General features: G+C 41.4%; 1 protein-coding gene across 1 annotated transcript in view; it reads right to left on the bottom strand.

Moving 5' to 3' along the window:
* Nucleotides 1-16,914, bottom strand: part of CDH20 (cadherin 20) — a 121,794-nt gene that overhangs the window by 33,421 nt on the left and 71,459 nt on the right. The window contains exon 2 of the mRNA XM_021552338.3: nt 4,478-4,844. Within this exon, the coding sequence (XP_021408013.2) occupies nt 4,478-4,720 (243 nt within the window). The 5' untranslated portion in view covers nt 4,721-4,844. The remainder of the gene's footprint in view (nt 1-4,477; nt 4,845-16,914) is intronic.

Genomic DNA, 16,914 nt, shown 5'->3' with positions numbered 1-16,914 from the left:
GCCTAGAAAAATTTGGCAGTGGTAAACAGTTAAATTTAAATGGCTGCCATGTGTATTAATTCACATGCAGGCACCAGGACTGCAAACTGGTGTATCTTCAGGAAACACCATCTTGTGATTAATTTAAAAAAAGACAGTGGTTGTCATGACTTACCCGAAACGCCCATAACTCAGAGATTATCACTGTAGGAGCTAGTAAACAGGATAATTCCAGAAGGAGGACACCATTATAGCATTTCAAATTGATTCAGAACCACTAAGCTACATCTTGGGCATTTGTTTTAGTGCATTAGTGCATCAGTGAAAGAATGCAGCTGCTGAGACAGATACAGATGTTAGACCTGATTGGGGAATTAGAGCTGGGCCTGATGGAAGAAAATGAGTTTTGGAACACCAGCAAGTCATCATTAAATGAGGAAAAGGGAAAAAAAAAAAAGAAAGAGGAAGGCAAAGTCAAATTCAAGGTCAAAAGGCACAAATTAAACAGAAAATAAAGAGAAAAATGAAAAATAAATTAAAAACAAGGAAAAAAGAAAATGGGAAAAGAAAAAGGGAACAGGAACAAGAAAAGAAAATGAAGAAGAAGGAGAAAAAGAAGGAGGAAAAGAGAAAGAAAAAAATAAGCATTTTTTTCAAATAGCAGTATGTGGTCAGGAATTTTCAGAATACTTAGAAGCAAATAATGAATCAAACTTATCAGTTAAATTACACCTTCTGTCCAAAGCTCTATTTGGAATAAATGCAGTTGTGAAGGGAGCAAACAAGGAATCAACATGGCATGCTATTAAGAATTTGGGAGTACAAGAGGGTCTCTGTATAACTGTGATTTGTTAGAAACACATTGTTTGGGTCTCAACCAAGGCTAGGCAGTAAGAAATGCTAGCAGCACTTTTACAGCTTCTTGTATAACCCACTTTTTCAAGACAAAGCAAAAAAGAATGTAAAAGACAAAAAGACATAACACTGCCAGAGTGCAATAAATCTGAAAGAATTTGGTGTCTGAAGGGACTGAAGTTCACACCAAACCTAATATCAGGATGTTCTAGTTTGGAGTGTAAAAGTCACTGTGGTGGAAAGGTGATCTAGTCTTAAGTTGGGCTTGTTTTATGGGTGGTGCAATAAATGGTGCTGCCGTGTGATTGATACTGAGTAGGAGGAATTAATTTTTACTTTCTCCTCCATATTAAGGAAGGGGTTATTGGAGGAATAAAGCTGATAACTCCTGAGAAATTTTTAACTGTGTCAACCCGCGTTGCTTCTTTTGATGAGTATCGTACAAAAAAATAAGGATGCTACACCTGCATTGGAATGACACATTTCCTGGCAAAGGGCACGTGGAAGAGAGTAGCACTGCAGTGAGCAGCTCGGGGGAGAACCACACAGCTCTGCTAAGCAGTCTGTGACTCCATCCTTGATGTGCTTCTCCCTTCTCTGCTTCCAGGGAGGTAGCACCTGCAGGGGATTTTTGTAAGGATACATGACTGAGTGTGGTTGGTGTACATTGATAGTCTGCAGAGAGGTTGCATTTTACTCATTTGTTCAGCTGCTGTGATTCAAATGCTTCTTTGAAACAGAGTTAGGGAGTTTCCAACGTGGCAAAATGGTGAAGTGTGTCCCCAGTTCAATTACTGACACAGTGTAGGCTGCTCATTGAATGTGGAAAATACCTGCTGTAGCAAATGAAGGGGCTTTGGTTTCCCTGGTTCATCCTATTAGCCAATAATGGACACCTCTAGGAAAACTGAAGCCTTGTATTTATCTGTGACAGCACCAGGAACCCTCTGAAGCTGAAGTACTTTAAATCACTATCATGAGCACTGGAGAAAAGCAAAAATTGTACTGGCTTCACGTCAGGAAGTTTCTTTCATTTCTCTGTCCAGAACAGATTTTGCACCTTGCCTTAACAGTTGTCTAGGGAAGTTCACAGAATCACAGTAGCCTTGGAAATCATAAAAGGCAAGTCTGGACCTGTGGTTCAAGTCAAGGTGCTTTTTTGGTTGCTCCAATCACACAGAACTAGCCAGAACCAGCTGTACAACTGGCTCTGTGCTGTGCTTTCTCTCTTCTTCTGATAGAGGCTTGGAGAGAGCAGATGGATAAAAGCAAGGCCTGGCTATGACGATGTTTCAGGATGTTGTGGGTGGTATCAGTTGGAAGAGGCCCTGCCTGGCCTGGTAGGGGACCCAGGGCTGTTTTGGAGGGCTGGTGTGAGCAGCCAGCAGCAGACTGAAAACCCTTGCATGCCCCACTCCGTGCAAGCCTTTACCAGAGCTATTTTTGAGTCAGCCTGGGGTGACTCGGGCTGAAAAACTTCTAGCCTGCCGGAACAATTAATTCACCCCACAGTCTATTCCCTGCTGACCCCTTTCCTAAGGAAAGGATCCCTGAGACTCAGGCAGCACAAATGCAGGCAGGCGATGAGCTGTGGGAGGCTGCTGCCTCTTCGGAGCGCCTGTGCCTCTGGCTGGGCGAGGCGAGGGGAAGCCTCTGCCTCACAGAGCCCCACATTCCCATCCCAGCTCGGCCAGCTCTGCGCACCTGATCAGGCTGGGACACCATGGAACCTGCGAGCCCCATGGGCCCCTTTTGGCAGCAGAGCTCCCTGGAGCCGGGGCTGCACGGAGCGCTGCTTGGTTCAGAGCCCTTCCGAGGGACCAGCTCAGCGGTGCGCGGGACTAATTGGCCCTGTTAACCCTGGGCACTAATTATCTCTCGTGCACCCTGGCGTGACACAGCCAGTGCCCAGGCAGCCTTGGAGAATCTCCCTGGTGGCAGCTTGGGCTTCAGAGGGGCGTGAGGAGCCATCCTGGTGTCCTGGTGTCCTTCCCTTGGGCAAAGCTGAGCGGTGGCAAGCTCAGGAGTGCTGCTGACTGTGCCAAATGTGCGTGCTCCTAATGATAACATCAGGTCTGAAAGATGAGCTGGTTTCTCCCCATACGTGTTTTGCCTAAGATTTGGCTCACAAGTGGAAGCCTGAAGTAATTTCAGATGTAACTGAGAATGTGGAATAATAAGTCTGGCCCTTGTTCTGAAGCTGGGAATTGCCTGAAAACAGGTATTAATTTCTTTAATCAATAGAGATCTCAGGACCTGAAAAGCTAGGTGCACAGATGAATGAAGACTAATGAGGTCTCATCTGGAGGCAATCACTAGTAATGCCATTGCTGTAGGAGGAAGGAGAGCACATCTTGCTGTCAGTCATGCAGGGCTAAATCAGGAGGAGGTCTTCTGAAGCCTGCAGATCCATTTTGATTTATATTTGTGTGACTGAGAGCACAGTTTAGCTCTATGGGGCTGTAGAATGATAAATATGAGTCCAAACTGGGCCTCTGGATATGAAATATTTTTTTTTTTCTCCTGCAGAAGGATAGCTTGGAAGGAAAAACAGAGCCTATATCTCATAAAAGTAAGCAATGAAATGTGAAGGAATTATTTTCTGGCATCCTTTCTAAGTTATTTTTCATATATACCTATGTGTAGTCTCCACTTGTCATAGCTGTAGCTGATATTCTAGGCATGTAAATCTTGGTTGTATTGTTCAAACACTTAAGTCTCTCCACATTTTTGTCCAGATTTGTCACCTTGGTGTAGAATAAAAGCACACTTGATGCTGACCATAAAACTTTGAGTAACAGGGTCAATACAGGGTCAGCGATTCAGGGTCTTTAAAAACAAAAAAGGAGGATGGATATGGTGAGACAGATTGTGACAGCAGACATCACTGGTCTGATTTCCATCAGCTTCTTCCACAAGGAGACACAGAAAAGTAAATGCAAAATATTACCAAGTATATGTATAGAATGAGCTCGGGAATATATTTTACACATATCTGTACTGATGGGTAGGTTCTTGGGGCATAAGGGATCCAAAAATAGGACTCTTTATACTTGGATTTAATGAGATGTCCATCTATCCTTCTAGATCTGGAGCAACTTCTTTGTAGTCCACAAAATTAACCTGCAGTCAAGATGTGGTAAACTAGAAGATACTCTGACCCTGAAGATTTACAGAAAACAAAACCTAAAATGGCAGTTTTAAAGTGAAACTAGCTATTTAATTTGATTTTGAATTGCAGCTTCTAGCTGACTTGATCATGGATAGAAGCACAATCAGAAACTCTTCCTTTCTTTCCTACTCCTTATACGTCAATATAATGTTGCTTTGCCTTGACATTGTAGGAGTCCCTGGAAAAATTGCTGCAGATTTTCTAACACTACCTCAAATTGCAGATGATGATTGATGCAGCAGATCTCTTTGAAATAGGCAAATATATTGACAGCCCCTTGAAACAGAAATTCTTTCCAAACAAAGGTGACACGGGGCAAAAACTCTTGGGAGCAGAAGTGAAATTAATGTGGATGAAGTCACTGCAAGAAGAAAGGCAAAGGCACTTGAGTAAACATCCCGTTTTTCACCACAATCTGCAGATACACAGGTTGATACACTATTACAGACATCCTCCCACTGTGGATCTTACCTTCCCGACATAGAGAGGGTCAGTTCCTGTGTATTCCTCCAGAACAAAAAACTGGTTCCACACCCAGCTCCTCTTCATACGCTGATGCAGCTTGTCTGACAGGTTGTCTTCTTGCCCTTCAGTGAGGGGCCTGGCACTTCCTGACAGCACAGTTGTAGTAAGGTCCATCAGTCCCCAAAAATACAAGGAGACACCAAGTCCAAACAAGTTCTTTGCATTGCTCATTCTACCTGAAGTCCACATCCGTATACTAGGACTGATTTAAAAGTCCAAACACAGTAACTTGGGTCCCTTGAGAATAAAGTAGGTCCTTGTGTAGTCCTTTGAAATGTCCAGAAGAGATCCTGGTTCTCAGAAATGCAGTATCCTGTAAAGTTAAAGGAAGTTTATAAGAGTATGCCTTTTTCCTCAAGGCAGATGAGTTTTCTCAATAGGTAAATATGCTAGAAAGTATTTAATCCTCTATATAAAAAATGTAAGATCAGGATAAACAACTTTTGAAAACAGAAATACCATTGCCATATAAGCTGAAGACCTGGAGCCTCAGGTACCAGTCATATCAGGGTTTAGTCAATGAGTTCTTGACGTTGCTAATTTAGTTGTAGGGTTGTTTTATAATATTGATTGACATATTTTTAGAAATATTTATGACTAGAAGTCCTTAGAGAATATTTAAAACCAGTTCACTCTGGAAAATTATGATAGCTGGAGAACAATATTTGGCAACCATCTTTCTGTTTGGAAACAATGTCATTGCCATTACACATCCATGCACACATGTCTACATAGATACAGATTTTATTACTATAGTGCAAACCTTGAGTATAATTTCTGGAAGCTAAAGTTATTTCTGACTTTAATTATTCTTTCATCCTCTCTGTTGCTTGAATTCAGGTTTCACACTCTGTTGCCTCCTCTCTGAGGAACTGATTGCAATATTTCTAGAATTTGAATGGTCAGTTAATGATTTTATAGCCAACAAAATGTTTCACAGTGCTGATGGCCACATACTGTATGTCCAAGTGTCGTGGTTTGACACGGAAAGAGAATTTTTCCGGAAGGAAGAGGTCAATTTGGATATTGACCAATTGAAGGTGGACACACCTCTGAGAACACAGAGGGGTTAAGAGCAGAATTCCCAGGGGAACTCGTTCTCTTTGGTTCTGGTCAGGACGCAGTGCAAAACTCTCCCCTGCCCAGCAACGAGCTGGGTGGGGAGGGGAAGGCCCATGGCCTGACGACGGTAGGTCCAAGGGTGGTGGAAGGACTGGAACCGGGCTGGCCCCTGCAGATGGAAGGGTGGAAGAAATCTGGGATGTCTCCATTTCCTCCCCCCCCCCCCACCCCGGTTTCTCTCCCGAGGGGGAGAGAGAAAGAGACGGCGGCGGTCCTGTCCTGTCAGCAATTCCACCGCGAGGAAGGAGGAGAGGGGGGAGCTGCAAGGTGCCCAGTGCGTGGGAGTTGCTGGATGTCCGGGCATCGAGCCATCCCTGGGGAGTTCGGACTTTTAACCCTTCCTTGAGGAATGAAAGCTTTGTGAATTTTCCTTTCCCCTCCTTGGTTTGAAAAAGAGAGGAAGAGGGACACCTTGGACCCTGGGATGTTAGAAGGAGGAATTCTAGATGGGAGGGGGACAAGGAGTGGCTTTTGGCTGGACTTTTCCGTGTTAGCCACAACCTGAACCAATCTTCTCCTCCAAGAGGGACTGTGTTTTGGGAGGATGCCAGTGAGTCAAGAGACCTGCTTCAGCTGGGAAAAAAACAAAAGTGGAGTGAACGGAGAAGAGGTTAGGGGGTTTGTGGTGGCGCCCCCTTGTCCTGGAAAGGAAAGAGAAGAAGATCTCTGTTCTTGAACCCTTGGCCCCAGGGGAAATGGAAAATGGGGGGGACTGTGGTCCCAAACAATGAAAAACTGAACTGTTGTTTTCTCCCCTCTTGGCAGGGCATCCTTGAAAGGAAAAATCCTAAAAGCAGTCTGTCCATCCATGCATTGGTGGTGAGAGCACTGTGCACGGAAAGGAGAGGGTCACCATGGCAAACTTTTCTCCGGGCGGTGCCATGTGTGACATGGAAACACAGGATGTGGAGCTGTGTTTCTTGGGGGGTCTGTGGCACAGGAGAGACTCTGTTCCCTCGAAGGCCTGAGTATCGATTGTCTGGAGGGTGGAAACCTGATTGGGGTCCAGATTGTGTCTCGCTGTGGTTTGTTGGAGTTGGGTGGTGGGAGGAGGAATGCTTTGCAAGGTTTTCATTTGATCTTTGTGTGGTTTTTTTTCCTTTTTCCTTTCTTTTTCCTTTTGTAGTAGTAGCTTAATAAAGGTTTTTTTTTTTTTCCATATTATTAAGCTTGGGCCTGCTTTGCTCTGTTCTAGATTCCATTTCACAGCATTCAAGGGAGGGATCACATTTTCATGGGGGCACTGGCATTGTGCCAGTGTCAAACCATGACACCAAGCAAGTCATGCTAACGCATTTTTTCCTTTCACAGTCCTTAAAGACCTGTTTAGGCAAAGGAACAATGACCTCTATCAAAGGGCACTTTCTTATCAGTCTAGGGTCTTGTCATGAAGTCAGTTTAGTTGGTAACCTCACTCCAGGCAAACCTTTTCTTCACCATTTTGCTGAACTGCATGATCTAGTACTGCACACAAGTTACTCTATCAAAACACTCCATACATCCTCTGTTGGTAGAGTATTTTTGCTGTTGCTTTAAAGAACACTTCTTTTTTCATGACAAACAGACTAATTAGGAAAGGCATGTGGAGCTCTGAGTCTTAAGCCAGTAGTTCACTTCCTTTTACTGCTGTTCTACACTTAGGTGTTTAGGCTTAGTTAATTGTTTTATCCTGTGGAAATAAATGTACCAGGAGATGTCTGTCAAATATTTCCAACTGAAATTTTTGGAAGATTTCAAAATAATAACAAGTATTTTAGACAGCTGCATGACTTTAAAGTAATGCCTGAGACAATGCAAAGTTTTTAAGATAGAAGAAGAGTATGGTTGTGAATTCCCGGCATAAAGGTTGTTACAACTGGAGAACTGGGTACACTTATAAATCTTCTGAAACAGAAATTTAAAAAATAATCCAAAAGTTGGCTGAAATCTGAAAATGGCAACGTAAATCTGGAACTAATGTCCACAGGGGGGGGTAGAGACAAAATTACCATCTAAGTCTAATTTCTACACAAAATGTTTCCAAGTACAAAGCCCAGAAGTATGACCACACAGTGCCAGTAGCCTATACAGTTGTGAAGTATGGCAAACTAATGAGTCCTTTACCTTGAAAAAGTTTACAGCCTAAGCCTTAATAGATATGAGAAAGAAAGTCAAAACTATAAGCACAGAACATGGTAAAATCCTTCTAAGCAGCGCAATATCCAGAACTGCTTGTTGTTTAGACACTGGCTACATAATATGTTAGGGTTTACTGTCTGCAAAGCTAAAGAATTGGGATTCACCTAAGCAGTACAAGCCCAGAAGGACCACAGTAATCTCTGTGTGTCTGTCACTTCATGAAGAAGTTGGCAGCTGTTTGTGAGAGGCAGGGAGGTGGCTCACAGTCCCTGCAGGTTGCCCAGAGCCACAGGAGTCCAAGAACTTTGTGTGTAGGGCTTGCCTCTCTTTGTCCTGTGAGGCCTTTGCTCCAAACTTCCAATACACCTCAACATTGGGAAAAGAAGGCTGAAGCCCTCCACTCATAAGTATGTCCACCATGTTCATGGCATGTTTTAAACAACAAATTCTTCTCAGCAAAGTCAGGGGGACATTATTTACAACCCACATTTTGCTGATGAATAAATGTGGGGAAGAGCTTCCCACCACCTCCTAATGTAATCTGAGGGAATACACCCTGCAATTGGAAGAGTAACTGGGGGTAGGCTATGATCCAGCAGCTAAGGTCCTACCAGGAGTTTTTGCGTTAAGAAACTTCACCTACTGCACAGATCAGTTGCATTTTTGTTTATGTGGCAAAGAGGTGATACAACACAATGGACAAATTCCTGTGGCAATCAGAATTGTATTTGTAAGTGAATTCTCAAAGCACAGATTCAAAACTAATGGTGCCAGGTGTCTCCTGCAATTAGGTTCAGCCATCAAGGATCAACAGTGCTTAGGCAAGGTATCAAGACATTGTTAAATGAACTTGCAGAGTTACCAGTATACCTGTAATGAGGCAATAGTAAAAGAAATCAGGTCATCAGGATGCTTTTCATCCACATGTGCGTTAAACCAGCAAGAATCAAGGTAAGTAAAAGCAGTGAAAAAACGGTCAAGAGTAGCAATATAAGTGCTTCAGGCTTTCTGTGAGAACAGCTTTTGACATCTGAATGTGCAGTTCCATGAGGAACCTTTCTTGAAAATAGTGTACAACTCAGTGGTCCCTGGCAGCAATATCCCTAAGAACATTTCTTATTCCCAATGCAATCTTATTCTGGGGTATGGCAACTGTCAGGAAACTTGCCATTAAGTAATGTAAACTAGTAAAAGGATGTTCCTTCCTTGAGTACCAGTATTTCCCCATTTACTGCCAGCCCATGGTGACATGGTCATATATTTTTGTAGAAATGGAAGAAAGCAGTAGTATTGAAGTGGAATAGAGTTTTTTTTTCCTTTATTAATAGCAGAGTTTCTGGTTTCTCATGCCTTTCCAAAACCATGAGCAAGCAGTTCATAGTTGCATTTTGCTCCTTGTCTAAGGGCAAATTAATACCATTAGTAACAATATTTAGTCCACAATGGTTCCTCTCAGAGACTGAAGGAGAATGACATTGTTTTCTGTCTCAGGTTCTCAGCTGGTATTAAAGGGATGAAAAAGGCCTCTGTTAACTCCTGGCCTGAGGTGCTGCTGATTTGTCTGCGTCCCTTTTCCCGCAGTATCACCAACCCCAGGCATGTGCTCTTGGCTTCTGCATCTGCAAGTCCTACAGGGCAAGGAATGCATTTCTCAGCGGTGTAAAAAGGCACATACATTTAGGGTTTGAACTGAGTGGTAGCACAAGTGATGGCTGAGCTACCGTTAAGGCCAGTTAAGGGTGACTGAGTCTCTCAGAGGACTCACACAGATGGCTTCTTCACCAGATGAGTGTGATGGATGAGTACAGGGTCACTTCAGCTGTAGACACAACACTTGGTTAGGCTAAGATCCAGGTGTTTGGGGTGTTTCAGCTTGGTGAGTTCTCTAGACTTAAATGGTCCACAGTGGTTTTTGACACAGATGGATGGCTCAGGCTTGGAGGCAGATTCTGTTCCTTGCAGGGAATCAGGGGCAGCCATCATACAGGAAGGGTTACTTGGCATTACTGAGTGAGGCAGAACTGAACTTTTAATGTGGCTTAATGCAAATTGTTTCTTGGAGCCCTTCAAAGTGCATTCTTAAGGAAATCTGCAAAGATGGAATTGATGAACCTCTGCTTGCTGTTTGAAATATATTACAGAAACGTATTTCATGACTCAGCATGGGGATGTGCATAGAATTTGAAGGCAGTAAAGAGAGGGAAATCTTGTTTTCCTTGCTGAGACACAAAAATTACTGAGCCTGGGAAAACTACATGGCCAAAATCTGTGAGATTTCTGCAGAGGGTGCTTTAGTTTTCAAGAATAACTTAAATGTTTTGTTTCTCACAGCTGTGTACTCTATGGTAAAACATTTAGGTGAATCTGTGCAGTTTATATCCCTGACCCAAAGTGAATGCCTTTCTTGCCCCAGCTTTTGTGATGAATATTTGATTATCAGCTTGGTTGTTTAGGTTATTTTCTCTGTTCTTGCATTGCAAACATCCTTTTTCTGGTCAGTCAGCAGTTACAAATACAACTTTTGGCTTCATAAAGACCCATGAAGATTTGATTGATCTTTGTGCTACTTGTGGTCTGTACATGGTACAAAGGAACTACCTAATTGTTCTACACAAAAAAGAGTTCACCAATAAAAATGTTAATTTCTCTTTTAGCCCATATTGCAAATTAAAGTAGGTATATTCCAAGTGTGAACTGCTCTTCATGCTCCAGTTCTACAGATATTCCCCCCTCCCCAGCACATATTTGTTCCATAATTAAGTTATTCTTAATTGAATAGCTAATTCTGGGCAACAATGAAAAGGAAAACTAAATAAGTGCCAGGACCAGCTTCTGGCATTTCTCACAAGTGACCCATTTATCTTGTTAATTCTCAAGAGAACAACACTTCCAACAAAAGGATAAAAACATTAATAGTTTGAATGACCATATGGGCACCCAGAGAGTTCCACTGGGATTGAAATGTATTGTGCTCAATACATATTTACATAAATGCCAAGGATTTTATAGGCAAAAAGCTCAGACTTGAAAAGTTTTACTGACATGCTTACTGTACTCGCCACAAGGAGCAGGTGTCCCCCCCAGAGAGTCAGTGGACCATTTGCATTCATAAAATTAATTACATGCTTACATCTTTTATGCCTGGTCCTTGCAATGGATTTTGCTATGTGAACTCAGCACTCTTGTAGAATGCTACAGACCTTAGTGGAATCCATGTAGGCTCATGGCTCATGGCAGGCAATTCATTTGGAGTATTACACTGAGAAAGTGGGGAAGAGAGGCAACCAGTGTTAAACTCCCCATTCAATTTTCTCTGTACATGAGTACACAAATTCATGTGATACTTCTTAAGTAAATGCTTCAAATATGTCACGTTTCTTAGCAGCACATACACTGCACTAGGAATATGATAAGGAAAATTATTTCTCAGTTTAATGACACATTTAAAGATTTTGCCCCCAGTATTTTGCAAAAGAAACTAAAGAAATTGGTAATGACCACAGTAAGAAGAAATTAAATTTGACTAAAAGAATTATCCAAATGAGCTATTTACTTTGTTTCTTGAATTTCTCAATTTTGATATTTTAAACCAAGGTGGAGGTGGGAGTACTGTGCAGTTTTTTTACCCACCATGAAATGGATTATTCTTTTATGTATTCACAGATTAGTTCTTAGGGCTTCTGTACCCTCATTTGCTTGCTGCTTTGACATAAGACACCTTTGCAATAACCTCACAGGACCACCAATTAGTAAGCAACTGTAGGCTGTATTCTGCACCAGACACACCACCTGCCAGGGATGAAGGCTCTGCTGATCCAGGAACTAACATTTCTTAAGAAATTAATGCCCTACTTGTCCCCTTTTCAGCCCTAGTGAGGTTATGTCTTGGAGTGCTGTTTCCAGTTCTGGGCTTCTGAGTACAAGAGAGACATGGAACTCCTGGAGCAGATCCAGTGGTGGGCAATCAAGATGATCAATGGACTGGAGCACCTCTCTTACAAGGAGCCAACTTCTGGCATGGGGAGGGCTGGGGGAGCTGGGCCTGCTCAGTCTCAAGAAGGACTGAGAGGGGACCTCATCAATGTCTATTCGTATCTGAAGGGAGAGTGCCAAGAGAATGGATCCAGGTTCTGCTCAGTGGTGCTGTGCAACAGCACAGGGGCAATGGGCAGAAACTGATGCACAAGAAGTTCCACCTGAACACAAGGAGGACCTTCTTTACTGTGCAGATGACTGAGCACTGGAACAGATTTCCCAGAGAAGTTGTGGAGTCTCCCTCACAGGAGATGTGAAAGAACTGTCTGGCTGCAATCTTGTGCCACGTGCTCTAGGATGACCCTGCTGGAGCAGGGAGATTGGACCAGATGACCACTGTGGTCCCTTCTGGCCTGACCCATTCTGTGATTCTGTGACTCTATGATTTTAGAAATCGTAATGCTTGCAGTACCTGAGTTAGTTATCTCTAAACAGGCTGCATAATTATAGTCCTAAATATTTCTGTACTACTTCCAGAACTTCCTATGTTTTATCTCTGGCCCAGAACAGTCCTACTATTACTATTACCTGTTGTTATTTTTTCTGGGCAAATTTAAGTTAAAAGGAAAAATCTCGCAGCACTAGTTACTTTTCTTGAAAACAGACTGGGCCTAAACATATATTTTTGTTTTTTACTTCACTTTATTAAGACCTTCATAACTACAATGAAACTTGACAATGTACCATATGGTGCATAAACATTAACTCCAAATACAATCCATTGTCATAAAATTATATCTACAAACTAGTCAACAATCTCTCCTGGGACACATCAGTGAACTCATTTTGCTCAAGATCTGAAGTCCTTCAAAGCTTTGGAGTGTCTGCAGAGTGAAAAATCCCACAGAATGACAGAGGGAGTCCCATCGTATAAATCCCAGCCCTATGGTTATAGATGCATAAAAAGATCAAAAAGAATAAAAGACACACACAATGACAGAGTAAACAATTCCAAACTGAATTATGCTGATAACTTGCATCAGGGAAAGATCTGATCCCCAGCTTTTACTCAGTGTGAGGCATTGTAAATACTACTGTAAAGAGCAGTACAGAGGTACAGGATGGTTTCTAAAGCTCCATGCATGTCTAACTAATTTTGCTGAAGTCGACTTCAACAGGAACTAAGTGTAGCATTGCAAATACACTGCAAAATTCAAATAAATTTCAGATAAAACAACCCCTCTTTCATCAAGGATGTGCAAAGATATATAAAACCTATGAAAATCATACTAATTATGCTTTCATTATTAAGCAAAAATTCCTTTTAATTCTCACATCCTGACTACTTTTGCTATGCTGTCAAAAAGCCTGTACAAATAACTCTAAATTGTGAATTGATGTTCGTATAAAGTAGCACATAAGATGATTAAAAAAAAAAACAAAAAACAAACCAAAAAAATGAACCATAAAGCCCTTCCTCTCTCCAAAGTGTGACCTTTCTTTGCAGCTGTACCAAAAGCCTTTGCTCAGACTTGTCTCAAGGCCCCTGAGCAATTCAGGCATCTACCATTCCCCTGCCATGGGATAAAATCTGTTCCTGTTGCACACCTGGAATGCATTTTGAACCTGAGGTGTCCCTGTCTGTAGTGCATGGTGGCTATGGTAGCAGATCATGTTCATTAGCTTGCATTTTGTGTCTGCTAGTCCCCACAATACGACATCTTTCCTTGTGGCAGTGAAAAATGATCTCTTTCTTATCCCACAGCTACTGGATAAAGCTCTCTGATAACCCCAAATGCCAAAGACAGACAAGGTGTTACCTCCTATCTGGTGACAGATATGGGAAGCAGCTGTCTGCCTGCACGAAGTAGAAGTAATATTTCTTCCCATGCATGAAAATCAAAACCAATCATTGGCAAGGGCCTATGTGCTGTTGCTGTTGAAGACAACTTTCTAGTTTCGTTGTGACTGTGTTCCTTGTTAACTTGGGATTTCATACAGAATTTTGTCATATTAGAAATGGATCCTAACCCATTTCCAAAAGCAGCTCTTGAAGACAAAGAAGTGAACAGGTAATTTCTTTTTCTAACCAGAAATCAATATTTTGCCATCTCTCATAATTACTGCATGCACCCACTCGCATTTAGTGGATAGTTGGCTTTTCTGTTGTTGTTTTTGGTTTCTCTGTTTGTGCTTTTTGGTGTTGATTTTTTTTAATTGTGTCTTTTCATAGGGAAAGGATATTCTTTAAATTGACTTAGAAAATAGGTGTAGGTACTCTAAAGGTGAAAATCTTTCCTTTAATTACCATCTCTTGACTCTGACATTGCTCAGCAGTACAACACTGGCACTTACACCTCCCCTGATCTTTTATTTTGCCTTGTCTGAGCATGAGGACATACACTAGTAGCCAACAGGATGAACATTTTCAAGTCATGTCCAAGCTAAAGTATATGAAACCGCACCAGCAAAGAAACAGAAGACTTACAGCCTCCTTGTCTCTCTGAAATACTAGTCTACCTTGTTTTTATCACCTAGCTTCAAAGTATTTCTAGAAATACAGAATATGAGTGCTTAGCCTTCACAGAACACTTTCAAGCTGAAAGAATAAAGAAGCAATAAACATGTACTGACCTTATTTGTCCTAGTTCTAAGACAGCAAGCAAAAGGTCCATAAAGCCTGAAAAACAATCTCATATGCTTTGCATGCCAGCCTCTAGGTTTTGGTCTTCAAACTCCACTGTTGCTGTTTCCACAGAGTGTGTGTAATGTGTTATCTAATTGTATCTATAACTGTGACATGCTCTAACATCACCTATCCCTCACAAAGAAGTATGTATTATCTATTTTCCATCTTCTTCATAGTCCACTGCTGGGACATGTTTCGAGCTTTCCCAGTACCTCCCATTTCATAAGATGAAGCAGTTCCTCTGTATTGATTGCTTAATGTCTAAGCAGAACAAGCATTTACTAGAATATAAAAGATCTTTTGTCTTGCTGGCAAACTCTTTGCTTGTCAGTTTGTAACAGGTGAATCGTTCAGAGAAGAATCCAAAACCCTGTGCTCCATCTGTTTTAGTATTCAATTTGTAATGGTGATGTAATAGCCGCTTTTGTAAGAGCTGAGGTATTCTTGGCCGAAATTCCCATCCTTCCATTATCTGCTGTGAGCCATCTGGTTGCTGTCCTTCAGAGGGGAGAATCTTCTGCAGGTGTTTTGAGTCTGATTTCCCAAAGAAATGAGCTTGTGCAGTGCTATAATTGCACTGATATTCTCTTAGCATTGTAAAAGGAGAGATCCCAAGGATTACTGTATGTCATAGAATCATAGAATCATTAATGTTGAAAAAGACCTCTAAGATCATTGAGTCCAACTGTTTGCCCAGCATTTCTGTTTGCTCCCTGGGGATTAGCAGGTTTACTCGAGAAGTGAGAACTAGGTTAATGTCCCCCTAAGGGAAGTATGGGCAGTTATACAATCTCTTTGACTAAGGGATCATCTTGCATGCAGTTCTGCAATAGTAACTGAGGTATGTTAGCTGTTATGACAAAGCAGCTGTAAGGACCTGAAATTATTGTGCATGAAGGAAGAGATATGAGGGAAAGACATTAGCATAATAAACCAAGCTTTGTAGTTCTATTCTTCTTCATTTGTTTGTTAAAAGTCTTAGAGAAAAATTTTATTCACATATAAATTCTAGGGTTCTCCCCACTGCTTTAAAGCCTTTTCTGTGATCAGTAGAGCACATCAATGCAAACTTTTTTTGAGTATGAACCTGAAAGTAAGGTATGGCTTTCATTCACTGTCACTAGTGATGGTCAATAAAAGGTAATTTGGTGCCTCTTTAATATTTAGGCACACCTCCTCTTTAGGCAGGGAGACATCAGTGGTGTAGAAAGAACTAATGACCCTGAACGCACCACATGAACATGGAGAAACCCTGCAAGCAGCAACTGCAGGGTCATCAAGGCCTATTTCTCCCACTGTTGGTAGCCACTTCATGCAACCCCTCAAATAATTTGAAGATCTTTTCTTAGATCTATGTGTGTACTTCAGCAACAAGATTCTTACATACTTTCTAAATGTATTCTTTCTTACTTATGAATCTGCATTTTTATCAGCAAGTTCTGCACCACAATCTTTTGAGATACCAGGATGGGCTTGTCAAACTAGGTCTCTGCTCTACTGTTGAGATTTTTGCCTTTGGAAATTGCCAGTAGCTGGTACTTCCAAATAGTTAAACTCCCTCTTCACATGCTTTGAAAAAGATAGTTCAGAAATGAAATAAATTCTGACAAAAGGAACTTGACATCAGAATAGCTGTGACTAATAGCAGCAAAGAGGATTAAACCAGGAAGCTGGAAAGATGGTACACCCCAAGTGGAAATGGAGTGGTCTTCTAGTCTGACACAAGTGAAATCCTAATGAGAGAACGTGTGAGAAAAGAAGTGGTATTTTTCTTAGATATTGAACTACAGATTGTCGGGAAAATGAATGAGATGTGAAAGACATGCATGCATTCTTAAATAATTTTCCTGAAAGATGGTTACACATGGAAATTTTGCTTCAAGTTAAAGCTGAAAACTCCAGCCTTGATGTCGTTTGTTTCTTCCTCCTTGTTGGAGAAGTATGATTAATTAGATATTTCGTATTTTAAGTTTCAGAGAGGGGAAGAAGTAGAAAATAAAGAACAATGGGAATAAGCACTAGTGCTCAGTGTTGAGGTCAATAATGTGATACTGCTTGATACATAATCTTTAGTTAACCATAAAAAATAAGACCATACTGTTGTAAGATGATGGAAATGGTGAGAACAATTCCTTGCTGACCCTTGTAATCAGTTTATGCACTGAAGCGTGAATTTTGATTTCTTCCTTTTGACTGAAGAATAGTTTTTTCTCTTTAAAAAATGTAGCAGTATAAATACTACCTTCAGTTTCTCCTTTTTTTTCTCCAGCTTTTTCTGAAGCTTTTCAGCTTCTCTTTTAAATTTGGGGGCAGCATGAAGAAATAGATTGATCCATTTTTATTTCATCAACTTCATCATAGCCAAAAGCCAGGTACAGTGCCCAGTGAAAATTGATGGGATATTATATATTATGTTCTGTCTTCTCTCAAGTCATATAGCCTACATTTTTGAAATCTTGCAAGATTAATCAGTCCACAC

The sequence above is a fragment of the Lonchura striata genome, chromosome 2 (assembly GCF_050655825.1).
Source record: "Lonchura striata isolate lonStrDom1 chromosome 2, ASM5065582v1, whole genome shotgun sequence".
Taxonomy (NCBI): domain Eukaryota; kingdom Metazoa; phylum Chordata; class Aves; order Passeriformes; family Estrildidae; genus Lonchura; species Lonchura striata.
This window is presented reverse-complemented; position numbering and strand designations above follow the sequence as displayed.